General features: G+C 41.7%; 2 protein-coding genes across 6 annotated transcripts in view; one reads left to right on the forward strand and one right to left on the reverse strand.

The window, feature by feature from the left end:
- MAF (MAF bZIP transcription factor) overlaps positions 1 to 7,961 on the forward strand; it is a 179,614-nt gene extending 171,653 nt beyond the window's left edge. For both annotated transcript variants that reach the window (XM_040570728.1, XM_040570729.1), the window contains one exon: positions 7,757 to 7,961. The gene's annotated coding sequence lies outside the window, so the exon portion shown is untranslated. The remainder of the gene's footprint in view (positions 1 to 7,756) is intronic.
- Positions 7,886 to 26,044, reverse strand: part of WWOX (WW domain containing oxidoreductase) — a 511,256-nt gene continuing 493,097 nt past the window's right edge. For all 4 annotated transcript variants that reach the window (XM_040570723.1, XM_040570724.1, XM_040570717.1 and 1 more), the window contains exon 9: positions 7,886 to 9,069. In XM_040570723.1, the coding sequence (XP_040426657.1) occupies positions 8,881 to 9,069 (189 nt within the window). In that variant the 3' untranslated portion in view covers positions 7,886 to 8,880. The remainder of the gene's footprint in view (positions 9,070 to 26,044) is intronic.

Here is a 26,044-nt window from a genome sequence, read left to right on the forward strand (position 1 = left end):
CTCGGTGACCAATAAAAACTAGTCTAAATTGTGCTTACTGAGGCCTGAGGAAAAGAGTCATAATTGTGCAGCCATAGCTTGGACATCTTTCAAAGCAGAAGATAACATCAAGGACAAGAGGGTGAAATCCGGCCTTGATTTATACCCTCTGCAACCTTGATCAGCGCCAAAACTACAGTGCTGGCTGTTTGTCAGGCCACAGCCTGAGCTCCTGCCCAGGAGAGACCGACCCCCACGGTGAGGCCAGACACCAGTGCCTCCCGCTGTAAGGAAAGTCAATGTGCTGCAGACGCAAGTGCATTGCAGAAACATTTCCCCTTAGGCACAGCACCACGTAAATTCCCTGCAGAAATTCGTCCTCAAAGCTGGGGTAGCAGTTCACCTCAATGGGTACAGACCCGGTGTGCATTCGCCAGGCTGTGTTTTGCTCCCGGGGGATGCAATCCAGCTCTGTCGCCCCCATGGCACCTGCTGAAGGGCTCAGCTTTAGGGCCGTGCCCCTCACGTTTGGGGGGATGCTCACACAGGCCAGGTGTTTGTGATGGTTCGTACCACGCCACGAAACCCCGTTTCTGACCCCAGAATACAAAGCCATAGAGATGAACGGGAAGAAAAAGAAATCATGTGGTTGAAATTTATGACATGGTAGCACATACTTAATAACCAATTAAACTCAAGATTTATTGGGAGCTAAATTACATTTGTATTATAAATAGAACTAGAATATACTGTTATAGAACAAAAGCAAAACATCTTAGCATTTAATATTGTAAAAGACAAAGTAATCTAATGGACCCTAAATGTTAATGGGTGTAAAGATTTACACTTTAATTGCATTTTTAAGTCATCTTATTTTACAGTGCTCTTTTTTCTATGTACATAGAAATCAACGATGTGCTGCAACATTATACTTAGTAGTGGCAAGACTGACTTCAGGAAACCTGTTATTATAGGCAAGATCAGTTTCTTACTTATAAATCCTTGCAAACATTTTAATTGAAAAGAGCAGTGGACTTTCACTGACCTTGGCTGTATGCATGTGAGACCTTCATAGCAAATCAAGCTGGTGAAAAGTGTGGGATGGGGACACCAGAAGGGAGGGAGTGGTAACAAGATGATTTCTATTTGTAAAGCCAGCAAACAAACAATATTAGATTTGGGGATTTGCTTAATGGCAGGGGAAAAAAAAAAAACAACTAGCAAATGATGAAACATGAAATTACAACTAATCATATTATCAGATAATAATATCATACTTATTAAAGTATTATCATCCATAATCCAACTTTGGGGTGAAGTCTGAGGCTGGTATTTTAGGATACGCTTTCGTAGCAATAGAAATGTTACAAACTTCCCAGAAACTGATTATTGTGCTCATAAAATGTCTCTTCCAGTCTGTGTTACTGCTTCAGGATTCATAAGCTGGGTTACAGTTATAGATGAATCTAACTCATATTACATTTGAAAAAATAAATGTGCACTAAAAGTAATTAAAGCATGTTGGTTCATGAATAATACACCATTTTACTACTATTTGCAGAGTATAATGAGACAAGCTACTAAATTGACAATGAATGCTCTATTATGTGATTGCCAACTGTTTTATAAGATATTGAACAGATTCATTTATTCTATCATCATGTGCATTATCAAGCTATTGCTTTTTAATAAATTAATTTCTCCCGTGTCTCCAGAGCCCGGCTTTGAAATCTGGCTGAAGGCATAAATGAAATTAATTTTGTGGTCGGAGTGCAACTACCAGCGCTCGGTGGCTTGCAAATAACGCCCCACAGCTGGCGGCGCTGCGGAAGGGAGTTTGGGGGCAGCGCGGGCACAAGCAAGCTGGGGCACCCTCTGCTTAATTGCGGCAGCAAAGGATGCCTTCTAATAGGGAGCCGACAGAAATATTCGCCCCTGCAGTATACGGCTCCCTGACAGCTCTTGGTTATCACAGCTCCGCTGCCGCGTCGTCCCCCCCTTCCCCTGCCCTTCACCCCCCTCCCACCAAAGCGCCGTAAATTGACCCTTTAATTGCTTTAGCAGCCTAAACCGTGTGACACCGTTCACTGCTTGCAAAGCAGCGCTTAATCCCTGGTTGGGTGATAGTGTCATTAGGAAAGTGATGTGGTTGCGGGGACCCATCCCGGCGGTGCAGGATTACCTCGCAGCCCTCAGCTGGGGCTGGAACAACACATGCTGTCCGTGCAGCCCCGTGTTGCAGAGCTATTTCACTCGCCGGTAAACAGCTTCTAATTGCGGCTGTTGACAGGACTCACCGTGCTATAACTAACCTTGCTGCAACGTTATTATTTCTGAAGGGAGCCTTTCTCCATATTTTTCACAATAAGTCTGACAGGTGTCATATTAAAAAAGGCGCTTAATTCTAATGCAACTATTCCCACCCGCCCTTCCCTTCTCATTTTTGTGCCTCTGTAATGCATGAATTTCTCCTGCTCATAAAGATTAAAGGAGCAGCTTTGCTGGAAGGAAAATACTCCCGGTGTGTTTGTAGTCCGGGTACACAGGAGATGGGCTCAGCACCGGCTCCCTTGCTCCTCTCTCCTCCAGCCACGCCAGCTCGGCGCTGGGAGGGGAGGAGAGGCAGAGCAATAAAGCCTTCCCTGGGAGGAGAGAGGTAATTCAGGAGCCATTGAAGCGAAGTTTCAGGCTTCTTTTGAACTGTGACCCGCGGCCGCCGGCCGGGCGCTGCGTGGGCTGCGCGGGCTGTGATGCACGGCTGACGGCCGCCCACCAGAGACCCGGCCCGGGCCAGCAGTTCGCTCAGAAGTTTACAGTGGATTTAAGTCAAAATGCTCAAACGCTGGTGTTCAATCACTGCTAACTGTGTGCTCGGCAGACAGCTCCCAGCAGACTCCGTACTTATAAAATCCAATACGCCACATAAAGCAAGGGTTTATGGAGGTGCAGGGGTTCAGGAGATATTTTTCTCCTGTCCCACTTCCCGGTTTCTTGTACTGAAACCTTTGCACAGGGGTCAGATGGCTTCACCTGCATCCCGCACACAAACTGGGCAGAAAAGCACGGAGGGCTGCATACAGCAAGGCAGTACCTATTTCCATTGCTTTTCCCCTTCCTTCAGGCTGTCTGGAAAAGGCAGAGCACAGTTTTGGGCCAGGTCTCACCTGCTGATGTGACTCTCAGAGCCAGGACCAGCGAGGCTCTGGGCATCCCATGGCCCGCACATGCGACACAGCCACAAACAAGCTCTTGTTCGCCTCCTTTCCCCGGCATGGTCTCATCCATGAGTCCCGTGTGCGTTCCCCAATCCCCACCAGGAACACCAGGGAGCTGCTGAAAGTGCTGCTGCTGGGGGATAACGCCAGCTCCTGGAGACGGGTGGCTGCATGGCCGGTGGGGACCATGCACCTCCAGTGTACAAAGCCCCTAATTTAGATCATGTTCACATAGCCGCAGGCACTGCACCAGCCCGGCATAAGGTTTCCATACAAAAAAGGCACACAGTGCAAACCTCTTTCCCAAAGCATCGGCTAATGTTTAGTTTTTATAACAGTTCTTTCAACGGTGATGATTGCCAGCCAAAGCAGTCTCATTAGGTATTTGGTGATTTGCTCTGTACCCCCTTAAGGTAGATGATTTTCTGGAATTCAAAAAATATATATATAATATTATTTCTTCCTTTTTTTTTTTTTTTAATATATATATATAAGCAACTGCCCAGCAAATTGATAAGAGCCTTTTTTAATTAGATAGTGAAGTTGTATGGGTAATGTTCCATATAAAAGGTCTATAAAACACAGCAGAATTAATAAAATGACTGTTTCTCATTTAATTCAGGTCCTCCAAAGGGATCCGTATGTCTTGCTTTGGTCTGTTTGTAGTACTTCTCTCCACCACCCAGCCATGAATTGATTAAAATCACATTCCTCACTTAAAACTGGAGCCCAGTTGGTAAGAGATACTGGAGAGCAATTAAGGTCTGTGTGCAGAAACATGAACCACCCCCTCCACCCCCCCCCCCCCCCCCCCCCCCCAACCCATAAAAAACATACCGAAAGGAATCATTGTGCATCGCTTGGATTATATGCAAACACAGCTCATGTTGACAGCTACCTCTGGATGACTCCATCAGTACACACTTTATCTCCAGCTGTCCAAGTAATTTTCCCAGGATTTCGCCCCTCTTTTTCACTCCTCTCCACACAGATGGATTAGAGCAACAAACGGTTTACATGCTGCACATCATTAGCTATCCTCCCTCACTACCCAGCAGATAACAACTGGGCTCTATCATCAGGACATCCATAACACCTTGACACTTTTACAACTATGCTGTTCTCTGCCAGAGCAATCTTCTCTTTTAAAGCATGGAGCTAATTCACCAAACACCCGTTGGAAAGTACTCTGCAAACGCAACAGGGGTGGGGGGAGAGGAGGAAACACACAGCCCAGAGCAGGCAGCTAGTAAATAACAGAGTTAGTGCTGTAAAAAAATCAGCAGAGATGCAGCACATCCTTTCTCTCTGAGATATATCTCTGTTTTCTGTTGCCTCTGTCCCACGGCGAAGGACATGAGTGAGCAGCCACGCAGCTGGCTGCTGTATTTCAAGCCCTTCCATCGCCACATCACACAGGCAGCCTTAGTGCCTGGCTTTGGCACGGCTCCCTGCCACTGCTGAGGCTGTGCACCCAGCTGATGCTCGGCTGCTTCCCGCAGGACTAGGGCTGGCCTTTGCCAGCCTCTCTGCAATGGAACAGGTTGAAGGATGCAGTTGGTAGCGTGTTTGCTGGGTGTTCTGCTCTGTACGTGCTGTCCCAGTCTGCCGCAGCCTGGTGCTAAAGATTTGCAGGATGGGAAAAGCCATGTGACTAGGATTGGTCTTGTGTTTGGGTCTGTTCTTTATTTGGGGTGAAAGAGAAGCTCGGTATATCAATTGCTGGGAGAGTTTCTGGCCAGGTGGGCTGTTCATGGAGTGGGCTCCATCTGATTGTCTTTGTGGCCTTTACCCCTTGACAAAATTGTGCTGAAATCCAGCCACAGACTCAGAAGTCTGAGGGCATCAACCCAGCTGCTTAGGAAACAAGGTGAAAAAGACCTTTGTGATCCCTCGGGAAGAAAACTTCCACCAAACTATAAGGCACTGGCATTACCAACTGCCTGTCTGGTTTTCCTGAACTGCTTCCAGGCTCAGGGCATCTTGACTCTAAAGGGTTTGTAAATTAAGCGATGTATACCCTGTGGAGGTTGGGATCCTGCTCCGGGGACTGTGTACACTCAGCCATGGGCTTACATCTAGAATAAAATACAAACCTGAATCAGCCACTCTGGATAGAAAGAAATATGTCAGATTTTAGCAGCATTTTCCAAGCCTCTCAGAATGCCCCCCTGCCGCCCTTAACCATACATTTTAATGTATAATACACGCTTATTTAAAAAAGAAATACGTAAGGAGAGAGAGTAGTTACCATAGCTTAAATTCAGCCTGATAAGAAGGGCTTGCACAGTTTGAGCAGCTGTTCCACTGTCATTCAGATTATGAAAATATAATCCTAGAGAACCTTGTCAAGATAAATACAGAGCATGAAATGTATAGGCATTTTTTCCCCAGCCACATATAATGATCAATTCCAAAGCCACAAGTGATACCAAAGGACAAAATAAGATCTGTCTAGACTTTCTCACTTACAAGATATTGATCATTCCAATGGTAAACTGGTTAGTATAAGCGTGTTTGGCTTGAAAGGTCATGAGCTTAACACCTGACAAGGAGTTATTCAACCTTGATATAAGTCAAATTATTGCAGTGTTGCTGGAAAGACTTTCTCTAATAAAAATACCTACCTGATCTGAGAATATCTGAGATTTGTCTTCCAGATGTCAAAAGAAAATGAAAAAAAAAAAAAAAAAGGAAAGAAAAAAGAAGTGAACACTTGGCATGGTTGTTTGCAGGTCCCTTTCTAACCAGTTTTGCATGTAAAAGCCCCATCAGTCATTCACTTTCTGGGCAGACCATAGTGACATATCAGTGACACAGCCCCTATCCACTCTCCCCCTTTTTTATGGGGATAACTAGCAAGTGCTTATTAGGACTATTAGGAGCTTGATGCAAGTTTGCAGGATCTTTTCCAAGAACTATAACACATGATCTATTTTGCTTTATTCAGTTCTTTTTGTTTTGCTGATATGATACTAGTTAAGGTTAATGGGGTTTGCTTTAATATTAGACACAGGATCACTTAACTACCTTTAATGAACACTGGAGTCAACGCGTTGTGAAGTAATTCACGCAGACATTGCCTCAGGTAAATCAACCAGAAAAATGTAAGCCAGTCAAATAAATAAATCTGACTGGCTGTAAATGTGCCAAATTTTACACCAAAATATATTTGAAAGCCAATGACTTAGGCACATCTAGGATATTAAAATGGAGGTTTTGGAGTCTGTTTCTTTTCAATCGCTTTTCCTTTTTAATGTCCTGCACATCCCTCTTGTGCTGAAACCAAGCTGAGGGTGTGTGAAAAATTATTTTCACAAGTGTTTCTAATAGAAGCAAATGCTCTGCAGCTTTGTGCCATTTTTTATTTGGACTGAAAATGAAAAAAGAAAAAAAAAAAGAAAAACAAGTTTTTTTCCTGCTGGCTATTTCAATGTGGGAGATGAGAGACAGGACAGAGAGGGGGAGAGAAGAAAAAAAAAAAGAAAAAGAAAAAGGAAGGGAATACGAGAAAGAAAGAGTGCTTTTTTTTTTTAATCTGAATTGGAGAAAATGGTGACAGTTCAGTTCTAGATGGAGTAATACACTAGAGTCAGTAAATATTTATTAACCAGAACAAGGAAGCAATGGAACCTGATCAACTCAATAATGTCACAGGGCAGCTTACTTTCGTACTAATTCAAAACTATGCCAACATTAAAAATGCTTTTACCTCACAACACTGAAAGAGGGAACCACGTATGGGGGAAAAATACCTCCCAGCTCCTCTTTGAAGGTGGGCAATCTCTTTAAGTACTGACTTCTCACAAAAGCAGGCAGCATTTCAGCAATAAGAAATGAGTGGATGTTCATTATCAGTTATTAATGTTTGCCCAAATGAAGCATAAGGCCGGGGCCTTAAAGGTGGGGGGAGGCATGGTGCAGGTCTCCCGGCATTGTTTAGTGACTGCGTATTCTTGATCTGGTGATGGCAGGTGCTGGTGCAAAGCCCTGCTGTCCTGGGCTGGCTGTACTAGTCTATGAACGTAATTCTCCTTTTTTTTTTTTTTTTTTCTGTGAAAAGGACAAATAATGCATTTGAGAAGGCTGTTGCACAGGTGACAGAAGTTAATCATTTTTTCACTCCAGACAAACTCTAGATAATCCAAGGGGTTTGATTTAATTTCACAGATAGAGCCCTTACCTGCACAGATCCCCACCCTCATGTGCACAGGGGGGCCAAACATTGCCTGCCTAAGGAGAGCTCCCACTAAACTCAGATTAGCTATAAACACACAAAAAAACAGAGGAGTCACAACACTATATGACCGTGAGGTACAGCTGCTACACTGCAATACCCTAATTCCTTATGTAAGCATGGTGGGGTTTGCGATGGGAGGATGTGGTGGCTCCTCCTGCCAGGTGACTGCATGCTTCGATTGGGACACCTATTCAACAGCTGGCTCCAGACAAGACAGATCATGGAAGGCAGACTGTTAGCATTAAATCATTTAATGAGGGGGTCAAATAAGCTTCTATTAACAATGTTTCCTTCTATTTATTTGTTTATATTCTGTCTGCAGAAAATGTGATGCTGGACTGGTGATGGCTTAGGACAACCTTCTGGCACGAAGACAGCTACAAAGCACAAAATACAAAAAAAAATGAACTCAGAAAGAAACAAGAAAAAAAAAAAAACAGCGTTTTCTTGGTATCAACAAGAAGCTCTTTATTTTTCCTCAAGTTTTCTTTTCTAAAAAAAAAAAAAATGAACTAAGACATTTGCAGAAATGAGACAAAAACTTTCTCTTCAGGTGACAATATTCAAGGAAGCATGTTGTTTTATTAAATTTAAACTGAAAGAAAAATAGAGAGATTTCGATTGGGATACAGTATCAGGAGGACTGAGAAACTGTGAATTTTCCAAGAAAAAAAAAAAAAAAACTCCTTAAAACTGTGAACTGAGAAATGGATGGAAATACCACTTAAACCCCTGATTACACCCTGTGTGTTCTTTAGGAGACATCATCTTTGCTAACTCTATGGTATTTAGGGAATGGTTTACAACATATCTTTTATTGTAATCTTTTAAGACAAAACAAATATTTAATTAGCTGTGATTTTGCCATTTCTATTCAGATGTCTTCTTGCACTTTCTTTTTCTAGATAGCTCAGATGTATTTGCAGCCAGCAGTCAAGTGCAGGAAAGATTTCTTTCCTTAATAATCTTTTTATTTGCCACACCCAATAAAATTCTTGTAGGGAAAAGGAATCAACAAGACTACCATCTCCCGATCAATACCTAAAGCCTAACAGACAGTAATTATCAAAATAAAGAGGAAGTCCCATATTGGGCTACATACCTACCCATTAATCAAAACAACAGAAAATATCTGCAACATTGCTTTTCTGAAATAACACAAAAGATGCCTCCTTAGGCTACACTTTGAATCAGCTACAATCAAAAGAAGGAAAAGCACGACTAACTAAGCCCCAGGAAGCCGCATTGTCCCTTTAACCTGTCGTATTCCCCATTTCCCATTAGTACTTAACATTTTTCACTATGTTGTGACTGCTATTATTTCATTTAACACTGGTTAATCTGTATCTGAGGTACATGGAAACCCTCTAGATGATAAGATTGGACAGGCTCCAGCGCTGGCAGTTTCCAAGCGTGCACGCACGCAGTGTGTTTTGATCCCTGCCGTCACGGGGACCGCCTGCCAATTCGCTCTTGGATCAGCCTCTCGCTCAGCTCCCACAGGGCTACGGCCGTCGCATCGCTCCGAGCCTCCGGCGACGGCAGGCAGCGGCAGCAGTTGTTGAAGTACATCCCACCCAGCCCCTCCAGCTCGGTGGCCGTGGCGCAGTAGACGGTCGTGGCAGCTCCTTGTTGCTGAAATTAAATTAAAAAAAAAAAAAAAAAAAAAAAAAAAAAAGGAAAGATAAAACTACGTGAATATATACACAAATACACGGATAGATTTTTATCTTTGTCATTTTGGCTGCAGTCCATCGGAGCTGTGCGTCTCAGGAGAGCACTGGTGAAAGCATCGCAGCTAAAACTCTGCTGAAGATGCTGCCTCCCTGCCTGCTGGCCACTTATTTGCTAAACACCTTAATGAGGAGATTTTTTCTTTTCATTTCCTCTTGGAGCAAAAGAAAAGGAAAAGACGGTCCAGAAACTGGTCGTGTTCATTGGCCCCTTTTCAAGAAAACCTTAAGGCAGCGTCAGGAGGGTCTCCCCACTGGCACTTGAAAACAGAAAAGGTGAGCCAGGTTTGAAAGCAGCACCTAAAAACATCCTGCTTTTCCCCTCCAACTCAGAAAACACCATACACCTTGAGCACCATCACTTCCGAACCTTGATAAGCAGTCGCAGACTGACACGTATATGCATTTTGTTTGGTTGGGTATTTTAAACCTCTTGTACAAAATTAACCTGGGCACTCCAATTAAGACCTATAATGTAAAGTGCAATTGGGATTTGTGCCAAACCTGCCCATATATCTTTGATCAACAGTTTCACTGTTGCAGTTGTCACCATTGCCTCGCAAGAATGTTTATCTGCTGCAGGCAGAGGGCTGATTTTGCAGAGACACGAGGCTTTCCAGTGTGTTTTTTTTTTTTTCTTTTTTTTTTTTTTTTGTTCTGTAACGACCATTTCTCATGTCTTATAATGCTTTAAGAAATGGAGCAGGTAGATTAGAGGTTTTTGTGGAGCAGAGATTTTTTTCTTTCTTTCTTTCTTTTTTTTTTTTAAATACCAGCTGAACTTATGTTCAAACAGGAAGAATGGATTTCTCTGAATTTCTCCGACAGAAACCTGGAGCTGGAGGTCACAAGGTTAAGGCAGCGATGGGTACACCCCAGGGAATGGGGTACTCCAAGGCTGAAAGCGCAGTGCCAGAAGAGCTGCAAAGAGGGCAAGAAACTGGTTTGCTTTGTGAACTATAATTAAAAATAATAGGTGAGAGCACGTAGCAAGACACTTCACACAACCCTAATTTAAAACCATAGAGTTTATCTGGCATCTTATGATTACTTATGTGCATCTTAGTCCTTTCTGTGGTAACTAATTATGAGCTGATAGGAATCAGAATAAAGAGGCTGCCAACTATGATAGAAAAAGTAAACAAAGAGAAATCGGATGTTGCCACATTAGGATAATTTAATGGGGAAAGCAAATAAGCTTCAACCTCTCATGATTTTCCTCCAGTTCTGTTTTTGTTTTTGTTTTCTCCAGACTTTCAGTGTCACAACCAGGAAAACTCAGGGTGCTGTTAGGGGGTCAACCTGCAAAAGGACTCTGTTTTGCATTCTCATCCTTCAAGGGCAGCAACCATTCTAAAAAGCCCCAATTCTCCTTAATTGACGCTTCTTAATTTTGTAACTGCACAGAAAGGCATATTTGTTTGCAAGATATGCATTTTCCTCAGAAGATGGGATTAAACTGATAATGATGACTCCACAGCTTAGAAATGATCTACTATAACAAGGTAAACCAAACCTGTCTGTAATAAGGATGTTGAAAGGCATATATTTACCATCAGACCAAAATATTTTTAAAGTTAGTAATCCTTTTATTAAACCAATATCTTTTTTAAAAAAGAGAAAGTATCTTACAAGCAGGAGAAGAAATGTAAGAGAGTTCTACTAAAAATAATATTAACAGAGAAAAATAAAATTGTTATGCTCATTTGAACTATCCTATAAAGCTCCACAGCACAGGTATGATCACTGTATTCAGCTGTTCAGAATGATTCAAAGCCCCTGAAGAGTGTTGTTATTAGTTTTTGCAAGCAATTCAACTAGACTTTTATTAGAAAGGTAAAATTAAACTAATGTGCTCAATGCAGAGTGAGAGCCCTTAAGCTATTGCTGAAAAGCATCCGTCCAGCCAAGCTAAACTCAGGCTAGCTTTAATAAAATTTAGCTAATTCATAAAATGAAAGTTTATCAGAGCAGTTTAAAATCCAAACCGAACAATAATTTATCTTTTCAAATGAGTTGAATTTGATGACTTTTAAAATTCTCAGCAGGCAGACATCCTACAGCATAACAAGAGTGTTTTATACCTCAAACACTGACACAGCCTAAACTCCAAAAGAAGAGAATAGTTTTCCCTGTGTGAGTGTAGGATATTTACTTTAAGCGATAAAAGATTATGTGGCTGGAAGCCCAAAGCACTTTATCATGTGATACCTCCAGTGTTTCACTGAGGACTGGATGTAAGCAATGTGCCATTTGCTTTTTGGCTGTGTGTATCTTTCCGTCTTTCTAAATGTTTCAATTGTGTTGGGTGTTTTGGTAGAAAAAAAGTTCAATGGTTCTATCATTGACAGAGAAGTACCTTTTTATTACTTAAGAGAAATGCAGTCATATTTATCCCTTTGTTGACAGAGGGTAAAGCTTTAATATCAGAGAATGAAAAAACATGAACTCATCAAGCCTAGGAGCTTGATGACGACAAAACTACAAAACGGAAGGTAAATACCAGATTCCCAAAGCCATTTAAGCATCCAGATTCCTTTGGTGAATGTGAGCTAGTTGTATCCAGAGATTTGAGGATCTCTACCTAAGTGACTTGTCCAAGGACAGAGAGGAACGAGTATCAGAGGACTCAATAATGCTTCAGGTCGGATGGGATGTCAGGAGGTCTCCAGCCCAGCCTCCTGCCCAAAGCGGGATGCCCAGCAAGCCCATAGAGGCCATCCTCAATGAGAAGGTCCTCAAGGGACCAACTCCTACTTTTCATCTTCGACTCAGATGCCACAAACCTCCAGGAAGAGCCAGAGCTGCAGATAACTGCAGAATGCCTGCACTGTCACCCATGCACAGCCAGGCTGTGAGAACACTGAGTTTCTCAGTAAATATTGTTTATCCCTTATGAACACAATCTTCTGAATGGCATATTTATATGCTGGGCCTTATGACTGTTTAATAACAAGTTTTAATTTTTTGCTCATCAGCTTTCCTGTTCACATATCATCAGCATACAACAGCAGAGGATGTTAGGGAATCTAATTAGTAAACAATTCCATACTGCTGATACAAGATGAAACATTCTTAAACCGATAAAAAGAGCACTTTAATCACTGTTGAATGACTTTCAATGCCAAGTGGTTTGTGCCATGTCAGAACGTAATTTGAAGAAGATTAGAGTACTATATAAAAGAATTAATGTTAACAACTTCGTTAAAAAACGTCTTAAACAATGAGCTTGTCAGTTGTCACAGGCTCTCCCTGATCTATTGTGATTAACGCCCCTGCTCCCAACAATTTAGACTGATAAACAAGGCTAAAAGCTCTGGGCAACCTAAACATTTTTTTTCCATATGTCCGTCAGTTGTATATGGTGCTAATCGCCGGGGCTGGGGGTCAGCCTTCCTTAACCTGCAACAAAGGCAGCGAGTTGGAATGATGAATACGCAGGATAAAGAATTTGTGAGAAGCACAACTGAATCTTTAATCATGCCTCAATGCCATTTCCGATCCAGGCAAACATTTGAAAGCTGCTAGGCAAGCACCACGCTATCAATCTTTCCAGTGTACGTAAAATTACCCGGGAATCTTGTTTTGGATTAAGTTGAAGAGTGTCTTAGTAATAAGGGTTCATCATTCTCCTTCGCAAATCATTTGTCAGTTTTGTAATACAATCTTAAACTGCAGCAGGGTGGGATTTGTAAAGCAGTTGCTGTTTATTTATAGTTGAGGCTCAAAGATCTAAATTGTCCATCCTTCCAAAATCCTTTGTTGAGATAAAAATACTAAGTAGCTAGCTACTAGTTCATAGGCATTTATCTCATAACTGTGAGCTATCAATTTGTAGCTGATGGCACTGAATACAAATTAATATTGAATATCTTAACAGTAAAAGAAAAGGGGTTCCTGATATACAACGTACGGTAAAACCCTCATTAATATATGTAATGCATCCGTTAGTATTCTAAGATACCGTTTATGTTCCTGATAAGAAAACATATTACACAGTTAATGTTTAGTTTTCAAATTTGTCTACTTTCAAATGCATGTTTACTTTCTAAAATTAGATTCCTGTTCTGAAGCAGGTTTACGTATGAAATATATAAATAATAGAAACAAAGCCATAAGTTATCTGTATATGTATCAACTACAAATGAATAAGATCCACTCTAAACTCTGTTAAGGGCATACAGATAGCATGTGACATTGCCTACCAGCGAGATGGAATCAGCTTCCCTGAAAAAGAGTTTTTATTTTATTTTATTATGAAAAATTAAGTATTAAGGCCAGTTATCTTGGTAGCCTGAGGTTAAGTTTAGCGCAGTGCATTTTAAAAGATGGCCAGTGGAAGGAGGTGAATTCACAATGACAAGAAAGGCGAGCATTTGTGACAAGGTCCAGATTCAAAGCAAGCAGCCCAAGTGAAACAAAAAGGCAACTGCTTCCTTAAAACTCTTCAGGCTCTTCCTGTTATTCATCCCAGGACCATTAGACAAAGCAAACACATCCCTAGCACAAAAATACTAGCTCAACACAACTGCATTGTGAACAGATCACTTATAGTGGAATCGCTTACTGCACAGCGGACTGAAGATGGGGGAGCACACCCGTGTTACAGACCATGACACAAACAGGGTTTCCCACATGTTCGCTGTGCCTCTGGAAAGCACTCCAAAGAGTCCAGATCCACTCCGCGAGAGCGGGAGTTTCAGTTCACCAGCTGGCATCAGCCATGCTCGTTTACCGATTTGGTGCAAAATAGACAATCTTGGAAAACCAAACGAAATGAGATGGAGTAAATTGCCAATGCCAAACTCTAAAATTATAGCTGCAGTTCTCTACTCCTCAAGTCTCATCTTCACCTGGTGTCAACCAGCTCAGGTCCACCACCTCCTCTGACACAGATCTGCGGTTGCCCATGGCTCATGCCCCTCTGCCGCTTGCCACCGGCTCCTGGCGCAGCTCGCTGCTCCTGGCCACCCGCGGCTTGGCAGCTGAGCCTTGGCCAGCCTCCTGGAAGGAAACTGCACTCCGAATACAGATGTTTCCATCTGGGATGTGCCACAGCTGGGACTTTGGTGCAAATACTCTCCAAATATACTTATTCCTTTCTCAGTAATGTTAAAATACTTCTACAGATGAGCTGAGTCTGTACTTTTCCTCATCAAGCTACCTTCAGAAAAACACTAGTAAGTCTAAAATCCTTACGTCCTCGTTCAACCGTCGTAGCAGAGGGACCGGCTTCTCCACGCCAGGTGTTACTTTGCTCTGTTTCCTAGCCGGTATCTCAGAGCTGTGAAGGGCAGCTACCCTCTGTACAAGACAGTGAGCGAGTTCTAGCCTTACACAGGAGATTACAGAAAAATCCTTCCTTCTGCAGTCCTCTTACTCAGAGCAATCCTGGATGCATTATTATCTTCTGAGTAATGCTTGCGATATGTATGTGCTATCCTCCTGTAAGAAAACAGGATTCCCTAATTGCTTTTTCAGCCCAGAAATACAAAACTGAGACCTGCCTTTGCTCCTTTGGGTGAGTCTGACAAACCGAAATCACAGCTACAACTAAAAACAAAAACAAAAAACAACTTTGGGGCTGCCAAATATGATTCAATAAATAAATCAGGCTCAGATGACTTCAAGTCCCATCTCCACCCAAGTGCCAGCAGGAAAACGTGACCTGAACTGACTTTGTAATTGCAGTCTTTTGAAAGGTCTCACTGAACCACATCTAAACCAGAGATTCTCAACCACCTCCCCTTCCCCCATCACCACATTTAAACCAGCAAAACGTCTCTTAGAAGATAATACAACGGATAAACCCAAATCTATAAGGTCTGTTTTTTTTCCTCTGATGTATTTCTTTTTCAATTAATTCTCAACTACAAAGACTCAAAACTCTAACAGCTTCTCTACTTGCAAAGCATAGTTGGTTTCAAGCTGTAACTTTTTTTTAGCGTCATTAGGACCTTTACGCATTTACAGTATTCTTTACATACATTATGGAAGATAAATGTGCTATATTCTTTGAGTAAGGAAACTGCAGTAGTTCACGAAAGAGGATTTGTTTTCAACTGCTGAGGCATTAAGACCTAGTGATTATTTCAACTATTCAGTATACGCAGCTATATTTAACTTACATTCTGGGTTTTAACTTCGCAAAAGAAAATGTGTCCATTGTAATAAATGTATTTTGATACTGCACCATGTTGTTTGTGTTATGCAACACCCCATATGTTCTCAATTATGGCAACGATAGTGCTTGAAAACTTCTATCCTCCAACATCCAGTGTCAAACAGATCATCTGCAATCACTCCACAGGAAAAAAAAATAATACAACACAGGACATCAAGGCAGAAAGGAGCACTGGGCTGGTTTTCTCATTTCGACCTTTACTTCTCGAGTCAACTTGGAAAAGTCACTTCAACTCCATGTACCTCACTTTTCCTATCTGTAAGATGGGGAGACTACTAAGATTTACCCACCTCACAGGGGTGTTGTGAGGACTGGTTCACATTTATGGCATGCTTCCACATCTACTGCTGAAAAGCACCATGTAAGTATAGTGTTGTATTATAAACCGTTATTAAAATTCTTAGAAGATTTAGAATGAGGTTGGCAAAATAGCTGATAAAAATGTAAGTACCTTTTGAAATCATGCTTATTTTTCTCTATTGTATAAACTTCCTTCTTTATGTGTAGATGTCTGCTACACCAGGCCCCATTCTGGTCTCTTTCCTCTCTCACCTGTTTTTGTCCAGCTCACCGAGAACTTGGTTGAACTCTTATTAGCCAAAGTACCACTGGGGTCTCCATAAATGGATGCTTTAGAGTCAATTATCTCCTCAAAAGGAGAGCCATGGGTTCATCTCTCTCACACTTTGCATATTCTAGAAAGAGCGATCATGGCATACCAGGGGTGGTATGCAATAGCATACCCCTAACACAGGGATCCTACAACATCTGCCTTGGGAAATCCTGCATGCTCTACAGCTGTCCTCCAGAAGGGCACACACTTCCCACAGGTCTGGAATCACATCCCCTAGCCTCTCACAGATATCTCAGATAAAACCATCCAATGTTTAAGACAGCCCCAGACACCGATGTCTATGCAACCCTACTGCTCTTTCTGCAGCACCTGGAAGGGAGTTGGGTCCCACCAACACCCAATTCCTTTCTTTTTCTGTGTTGAAGTCCACAATCAGTTCCTGAAAATTCTTTCAAGCCTGACACAGGGCCATCTTAAGCTTCAAAAACTTTAATGAAGCGTACGGCTTTACCTTGCTTGACCAGCATTTCAACGGCAAGAGCAGCAGCACGCCCCACAGGCCGCTCACCCTGGCCTTTTACCGACATCGCATTTCTTCTCAGATCACTTCTGAATTCTCTTCTGCTGCCCACTGAACTCCCGTTCACACCTGATTTACACTTTTAAAACATCATCACTCCACTGAAGTGGCATTTTTGAACACTGCATGCAAATTGCTACCATCCATCATTGCTACTCTTGCTATACCTTGATGTACAGGTTAGTATGGAGCAGTGGTGTGGTACTGCATGCTTCTCTTCAAGTCTGGGTTTGGGAAACATCCCTGAGGGAAATTATCAGTGTTTATTTCAGAGTGCAACAGGATAAGACTGTGATCAGGCTTGCCATATGATGCTGCTGTCCCTTGCTTGTCCCCTGCCCTGTGTGCCAGCCCTGGCTGGCTGAACGAGGAGCGAACAGCAGGCAAGAGGGAGTCAGTCCCCTTGGGCATCACAGCAGCACCATCAGGAGCTGTAAATCCCTGCTCACTGACTGAGATTTTGTGATGTACATTTATATAAACATGAGTCCCAACATGCCAAAAATGGAAATCCTATGCAGGATACTGGAAATCATCCTGAAATGCATATTCTGCCAGCTGAGCCTGTGTTCTTCTGGGCAAGTGTAACTTGAAGAGTAGGGCAAGCAGGTTGTTGACAATAAACATACCCTGCCAAAAAGCCAGATTAGATATGCTGCTGTAACTCAGTCATCAGAATAGGGTCGGCTGGTGTTTGGACATATGTAAATGAGAAATTTGTTGAAATCATTTTTGTTATTAACTTCTGCTGACTTGAAATGCTTTATGTTTTTGCTGTACCTAACTTTAATTATATAGCTACTTTATATAAATGTATGTACACAAACAGTACTGTATATGCTGTATATATTTATATAGCTTTTTAATACTACTACTAGTCAAAATTTAGACTCTCTTCATATGCAGTATTGCAATGAATGCCATCACAATACTGACATTGTGCTTCCTCCTTTATTGCACAGACAACTTTTTAGACTGACTTTGATTTTAGATATGAGTGAAACAACCCCACAAAATGCAATGCTTTTTAAGCAAGTGACCTTTTGGGACAAATATTTGACAAGCTGTTTGTTTAGGTTTTAAAGATAAAGACTGTTTTTCATCTGTTGATACATACACACACAAAAATTTCAGTAATACAATGCATTCAAAAACCACAGGGTGTGATGATGGGGACATATCATGGTAAAAAATTAACTACCAACTCTGTCTTCCAGAAACTAATTAAGGGAATGTATTTTGCAATAATACAGATCTAGTAAACAGGCCTCTAACGTCTAGGCTTAGAGCTGTAAGCCAGGCACTCCTGTATTATGTATGTGTGATTTTCATAGATAGCCTGCTGTAAAGTGTGCCCTGTTAGTGCATCTTTCAGGCTCAAAGACACTGGCCTTGTTAATATTTCATTTAGTACATACTGTAGAGTCTCATTTATATTACTTCTATAATTAATGGTGATAGCTTAGGCACTGCCTTTACAAGGGGAGATCCTTGTATGTTGGTCGATGGATAATGAGAAACAATAGATATTTCATTCACCAGCAGCTTGTTGCTAGTTAGTAGGAAATTATTGTGTGTACTGTTGCTTTAATTGCCAGGGTAAATAATGCTGCCGCTGTGTTAGTGAACATTTTAAAGCACTTGATGCAAATAGACTAGAAACAAAACAAAACAAAAAAAAATTACCTTTATTATGCTATATCTTAGCATAGGGAGTTAAAAAGGTCTTAAAACATTTGCGTTCTATCATGCAAATATATCTTAATATGCATGTGCTGACTATTCAACTACTGTATTTTAGGAAATACAATTATGCTGCCTTTCTCTTCTCCTATGTAGACTGTAAATAACTGTAGATCTTTCTCTTGTTTTCCTATGTAAATATATGTAAATACGAACAAGCTATGCATGTTGATATTCTAGGCAATTTCAGGTACTTTTATAATCTGAAGGCATGTACTTGAACTGGTTTGTTAAAAAAAAATCAATTCTCTCAAACCCTTTAAAGCTCATTAGAAATTAAAGATTTCTTACTAGACTGGTTCCTTCTATCTCAGCTGCTTTTCTGTTTATTTTTTTTCTTGCTTTCTCAGCGTTGTCTCCCAAGACCCACTATAAGGCTGCATACACCAGGGCAGTGTAAGTGCAGTGTCCTGTCTCAGGATGCAATTCCCTCTCCTGCCAAGGCTGTGCCCCATTTAGATTCCACACCAGCCCCATCGGTAAACCTCAACGGAGGCTCACGGGCCACCTAGAGAGGGGGCAAGCCTATGGGAGCCCTTTGCTCCCATCCCTCCTTCTGTTTCATGATGTTTTCTATTCTATTTTCTCAGCCCTTAATCCATCAAATAAGGCTCTAATACTGCTCGTGCCAGGACGGAGTTTCGGGGCAGATGCCGTCTCTTTTGCTGTTTCTTTGCTCTTCAGCTATGCTGGCAAGGTAGCCCACAGTCCGACTGCTCACTCAGACATGCCTTTCTGTTTGAACACACTCTTTATGTTTCTTTTATAGCATGCTTATGACTTTGACAGACTGTGAAAATAATTTGATAAATAGCTTGATAAATTTCCCCATCTCTTCCCTTCAGTGCTGTAACACTGTTTGTGGGAGCCTTTCAATTGAAGGAGTGCGAACAAAAATGAAATTACCTAAGCTTATAAATCAAGTCATCCCCTGCATACAAATTTGGCAGCAAGGTTTCAATTTAGCTCTCTTTTCCTTTTTTTTTTTTTTTTTTGTTGTTGTTGTTGTTGTTGTTGCAATAAATGAAGATTCCTGGGAGGAAACCGGTAAGAACTAAAAAGATGTATTTATCCCCCAGTATGGAAAAAAAAATCCCCTCTGCATTACCTACAGAAACTAAATGCAATGACAACTTTTTAATCGAAAGAAAACAGCTTTCATGTTTGAAGATGCTTTTCCCAGAGTAGATGTATAAGAATAAACACATTAATTGACAGGATCTTCATGACTTTTTAAGTTCCTCAAACTTAACTCAGTGTCTCAGGAAGATCTCTTTCCAGTCCTTGAAGGTTCTTTTAAGATGAATATCTAAAAAGCTGAGCTGACATGGGCATTATGTTCAAGTGCAAGCTGTACTATTCTTTAATAGAGGGCGTAGAAATGGTTCATAGGATTATTATCTTTCTACAGACAAAACCCATTACCTTCACACTAGGAGGGAAAAGCTGGTTTTTAACTTATATAAAATGGAATCAATTATCAATATCTTTGCATGGTTTCCTGGCTCTGCTGGAGAGCAGCAGCGGAGCGCTGCTGTTACACTCGCAGCAGTGCTAAACACAGAGTGATTTGGCAGAAGGGCTCCTTCCTATGTTGGGCTCCTTGTCACACCTTTCGTTTAATACAATCACATCTGCAGACGAAAAAATAAGTAGCGATGATTTGTATGCAGGGCTTCCACTCTGAATGTCACAAGAGGAGACAGGAATTGCATTTTCAGACTGATCTCATGGCTATTGTGACTTTAAAGTTCTTCCCAGTAAAAGTGAACAGGTGAATAAAAAGCAGTCACCAGCACAAAGTCAAATGCAGTGGCAAACAGCAGCACAGGTCAGAGCATCCATACAGCAAGTAGTCTTGGCTATGGAAGAAACACACTCCTTTGGCAACTGCCTCCCACACAACCCTTAGCACCAGCCTCTGAATAATCCTTTTGTTGGCTTTACCGGTGGCTTTTCATGGATGATTATGTTTCCAGTGAGTAAAAGAAATCTGGAGAGTTAGTGGTGGCTTTTTATGGTGAAAAGTCCACATACGCCCATCACTTCTTAAACTGTTACAAATAAAAGCCTTAATTCTTTCACCAGACAATGTCTAATCTACTCCAACTCCGTGTGCCTCAGCAGAGGGATCAATGAGTCCATTAGCCATCCTTAAAAAAACATATCCCCAGCTATTTCATGAGCACACTCAAACTCAGGCGCACATTTAGGTGCAGTATTCGCAATATATATAAAACATAATACTGTAGAAGCTGGTAATGGTGTTTGGGAAGGAAATGTTCAATATTAGACTCTCACCTGCTTATCCCATTCATGAGATCTGCTTCTACAAAGCGCATAATGATAAATGGCACATTTGCAAATTATCTTCTGAGTGCTGATGAGAAATCAGCAACCTGCGAGTTACCGTGACTTTGAATGAGTACACTCCACTGCAAGTCTCGTTTGCCGAGACGCCTGCCAAATGAGTGCATTAGTATATTAGGAATCTAATAAATTGACTAACAAGCATTTGATGAAAAATAGCTGTACCATCCGTTACAGTTATCATCACAGCCAACAAGGCTACTGGGCTTGGGACTGTGAAGGCACAGCTGCTGATAAAAGAGATGCTGCCGCACCATGCCGTGCTCTCAGCAGCATCTGCCCACTCGCCGCGCATCGCTCACAAACCCACAGCAAGACACAGGACCTCATTTACTTCAGCTTCCTTCTACTTCTTCATGTGGCACTTGTGAGGATTTAAGCCTTACTCAGGCTGGTCTTTTCCCTTTCTACTGCAGAAAGTAGGATACTGGGATGGTGGAGAAAACCCTTGTGACAATCCAGTAACAAGTAAGTTCCCCTGCCTAGGAAGGAGCCAGGGGACTCTTTCATTGTTCAGGCACCTGAGACTGCTTTCATGTTCACAATCTGAAAATTTTAAGCTTGTTAACTATGATCACAAACATGAGGCTAAAGGACCAGAAAGGCTTTGGCTATATTCACATTCTGCAGATAGTCACTGTGTTACTTAATGCCATGCAATCAAATTATTATCAGGCGTGGCTCTGAGTCCTGCCTCTAGCTCAGGATCTTAGTGGAAAAATTGAACGCAAAGAAATAAATCTCCCTTAGACACAGCCCTTAACCTGTGCTGTCCACTGCTTCCGGCACATACACACAAGCTGGATATTTAAGACACCCAATTTCCAGCATGATCCCCCCTCATCCAAACAACCTCCCTGCCCAGGGAGGACCAAGCACCTGACAAGTTCATACCCATGGGACCTGCAAACCTGAAGCAGGATAATGAGAAGGTCAGGCTTTACTGTGTCAACAGCTGAGGTTTGGCCGCTCTCCTCCAGCGAAGCTCGGCACTAGGCACCATGTGCACTGCGGGCGCTTGCTGCTCCTCCTGCAGGCTTCGGGTGCATGACAGATCACAGCTACACACTAGCCTGGCAAAGCCCGTATGAGTAAATTATGTATTTTCAGGTTAATTAATTCTAGTAAGTGCAATATACCCTTACGGTCGAGTTTTAGAAATCTCCTGCACGCTGCTTAATTTGTTTAAAGTAGAGAGGAACCTAGTTCATTATATATGCCCATTTATCCTCTGCCAATGAATCCCAGCAAATACTTCAAAACTACATACATTTAACAAAAGCTGCTTCTGCACCTTCCAAAAACGCATTTCTGCTTTTACCTGAGACATTTGCAAGATCCCCCAAACTCTGTCAACAGTGGCTCTCCAGTTTTGTTTAGCTTATCATCATCAGACTCTGCTTTTGTGAGTGGACAAGTCATTTGAGTGTGCACCACAGTTATAATGGCCTGACTGACAGCTCAGCCAGATAAACATGGGAGAATAACAGACGTAGGAACAATCTGGGTATTCATTTTGTCCGTTCAACCGGGTTGAAAGGATTTGCCAGCCAAGGGCACAACACTTCAGGCTAATTTGCTCAGCCAAAGCACTGCCAGAGTGTAAGGCTGCAAGCAGATGACTGATGCTGGGGAGATCGGCATTCCTGGTGGAGGTACTTATTATTCACCTCTGCCTCACGGGAAATGAAAGCACTAGTTATTCAAAGCATCCATTTGAAAGAGAAAAACATATAGAAATGAATTTTGTTACAAAACTTGAACCCTTCTTATTGTTTCTCCACTTCTGCATAAATTCCAGCTTCTTGTCCTCGTCCATCACATCTTGTACACGGCAGCATTTCTCCTTCATTGCTTCTTCTTTCCCCCATATGTTTGTTCCTCCCTCCATTCTCACATACTTTCCTTAGCTTTCTCTCTTGATTTGTGTGTCTTTGATCCTATATCTGACACCAAACACCTACTCTTAGCTGTTTATCTTCCATTTTAATGTTATATCCACTCAGCTTTGCAACCCTTAGAGGCTCACCTCTGTCCCCACAGTATCTTGTGTTTGAGCAGGTGTCCAGGATATCCTGTCTGTCCCCCTCATGCTAAATGCACTCTGCAATCTTTTGGCTCTTATTAGACCCATGCTCTGCCAGGAGCCATGTGGTAGCAATGCGCCGCAGCCAGCAACACACCCTTATGGAGCCAAGCAATGCAGGACTGGTGAAATTATGGTGCTGTATTTGTTAAAGAAAGCTCTGTCCCTACTCTCTTGTACATTTTAAGCATCCTGAGTTTAGAGTGACAGAGCCACTAGTCCATCTGCTAATCATATTAAAAGAAATGATGGGTAGAACAGCCAAGCTGGTACTAAGAAAAGGTAAATACCGTTCTGACATATTCCCTCAAGCAAGCAAACAAAATAATAACAGTTTACAGCAGAGGCAAGCAAGTTCACTTCCATTAATTAAGTACCACTTTCCAGCATGCTCAGTTTATAAGTCTTCTTGTCCAGGATTGACTTCAGCAACTCTCCCACCAAAGAGCAAAGGCCGAAAGCTGTTCATGATGGCAGCAGCACAACTCTGCTGGCTTCAGGAAGCTGGGAGCTGAGACACAACCCACGGCGGTGCCGATAAATCCCTGGCCGTTCCAGGTAGTGGAGGCAGCAGGGGCCCAAGCGGCACGGCAGGCTGAGAACAACGCACGGGGGGGCACAAAACCAGCCTCAGACACATCACGGGAGGAATGCAAAGTGCACCTGACACTTCTTTTGATCTATTCCTAAGAAGCATTAAAAGGCACATTAATGTGCTGCTTTAGTGTGTGTTCAACGTGATGGTTGGAGACATAACCGAGCCTTGCACAAAAGTCTAATTGGGGAGAAGAATAAACTTATTGTTTCCTCGCCAGGACATGCATCCTAGAGCATACGCAGAGTTGACATTTGCATGAAGTATGTTGCTGTTTTGCATTTTAAATCCAGGCACGTTAAACAGAGATTGAATGATTACTTTGACTATTATTGACAAATCAGTACATGTGCAACAGTAATCCTACAGATGTGGTAACTGGCATTGCCCGCTGGCAGGTTATGTTGAACAGTGAAATTCAAATATACATGTATGTGTACACATACATCCTTATACATATATACAAATTGCTCACTCAAAATATTAAGAGAACAGTAATAAAGCATCTGAGCATACATCTCCTGCAGCTTTCTCATGAAATTGCTTCTTATTGCTCACCAAGATCCTCACATACAAATCATGCTCATGTTTAGTAACAATTTTTGTGCATTGAGCTAATGACATTTCTTGACCTCATCTGACTATAAAGAACCTTTGCATTCTGTGCCTTTAGTTTCCATGTCATTTTTTCTTTGCTCTTTTAAGAGAACCACACAATGAACAAACTGCAACAGCAGAAACAACAAAGAAAAAAGGAGTGTAAAAAGAGAACATTCTTACACAGATTAATCAATAGCAGAAAAAAAAAAAAAAAAAAGGAGCCCAGAAAGTGTGAATTTGGTAGTAGAGGTAAGGTAAGGAAGGACATTACTGAATTTTGCTGGTGGCTGCCTACTCATTGCTCCCAGTTGTATCAACTTATCTGTACCTTTACACATCTGGCCAGACCTATGTCCAACCAAATCCTTTCTACTCTGTGCAATGATCTTGCTTACATCTGTTATAGTAATAATGTATGTGTCCCTGATTAACTCTGTGTAACGCCCTCTATGTTCTATCTCTGGAAGGATTAGAGGGTTGATATTGCCTTCTTCATTTGTTCATAGCACCTCCTTCCAGCCTCAGCTAGCTCCTTGGCGCTGTGCACTGCAGTACTAATAATGCCAATGGCATTACACTAAGACCCTGCACCTCTTTAACTGTTTTGGCAAAAGACAATCTAACCTGTGAAAACCATTAGTTTCCTTTTCTTGAAGCTCTCACTTAATTTAGCCACAAAATTGTAGTGTAAGGGAAGAGGAGGCTGTGAAATGGGTGCTCAGAGAGTCCTACTGCTCAGTTTAGTGTCCTGGCACTAACTGTGGAGACTGAACCTGCACTGCTGACACTCGTCGCCAAGTCCACCAAAGGAAAACACTGTGTCCTGATCAAGTTAGAAGTTAAGCAGAGAAAAAAAAGGAAAAAAAAAAAAAAGAAAAAAAAGGAAAAAAAAAAAAAGAGGAGGTTAGAGAAGGTAACTGCTCTGGGTACATAATAGATGCAGACGTCTTTGGATAATGCAGGTGGAAAAACATGCAATTCTGTCTTTTTTTTTACTATGTTTAAAAAGCACCATCAGGTTATTCTGGCAGGTACCAACTCAGCTTTAAGGGAATTCTCTTTCCAAGGCCATACATGCCACCCAATGCTTTAAATCAACTTTGTGAGTCTTTCTGTTCAAGTTTCTGGGTGCCTACATTTTTTTCTTGACATCAGCCTGATTTTCTTCTTATAAACAAGTTAATGTCATTCCCACCACAAAGACAAAAGACAGTTTTTCTTTGGGCTACTCCTCCAGCTGATGTTCAAGATAGTTTCTGATTAACCCATATTAAAAAGTAGGAAAAAAAGGAATCCCACTAGAACTTCAATATATTTTGTTCTATGTGAAAAACTTTAAATATAAAACAGACAAAACAAGCCAATCCAGGATTTCAGCTAGAGTACACAAAGATTTTATAGGCCTTCCTTTTAAATTATCATCTTATATAGACCTTAAAGAAGCAACCAAAGGGGTCCACGGGAACATCTAAGACGGTCTGTCCAGAGGTAAGGGCAGAGGAGGGGTGCTGAGCACAGCATCTCCAGGACTGCCCAGACATGGCTGAAAGGAGGGAAGGGGATGTGCATACACTGAACTCCTGTGCAGTAGAGCTGCATGCATCTCTAGTGTGAATGTGAACATGTACTATTTCACTCCAAGAGAGAAACGCATTATTTCAACAGGTAACACATCTCTCCTGCTCTCTCTAGTAGGAAGAATGGAAATGTGTCTGGCTTCCCAGCAAATGCAGAGATTCTTCTCAGTCTGTACCAGCCAGTTGACCCTACCTCAGTATTTTTCCATTTGCTTCACACAAATAAAAATGATGGTCTGTAACAAGATCTCTAACCCCTGTTTTGCTGTAATGCCATATACTTCTAGGAGAACAGTCTTTTGACTATAACTTTCTATTAAAGTTCAATTACTCTTACGTGGCATAATCTTTTCAGTTGGTGATGTGAAATATATTTATCTTCTACCCAAATGATGTTTTGGAGCTGCCCTATTTAGCACTCCTTACATAACTTTGATCACTTTTTTTCAGCCTACAGACTGCAGAAGGAAAAATTACTCAGTGGCATAGAACATACATACCTAAAGAATTTTAACTCTTTCTAACTCCAAAAGCAAATTTGCTGTAAAATAATGAACTTAAGTGACCC

This window comes from Cygnus olor, chromosome 12 (genome assembly GCF_009769625.2).
Source record: "Cygnus olor isolate bCygOlo1 chromosome 12, bCygOlo1.pri.v2, whole genome shotgun sequence".
Lineage (NCBI taxonomy): Eukaryota > Metazoa > Chordata > Aves > Anseriformes > Anatidae > Cygnus > Cygnus olor.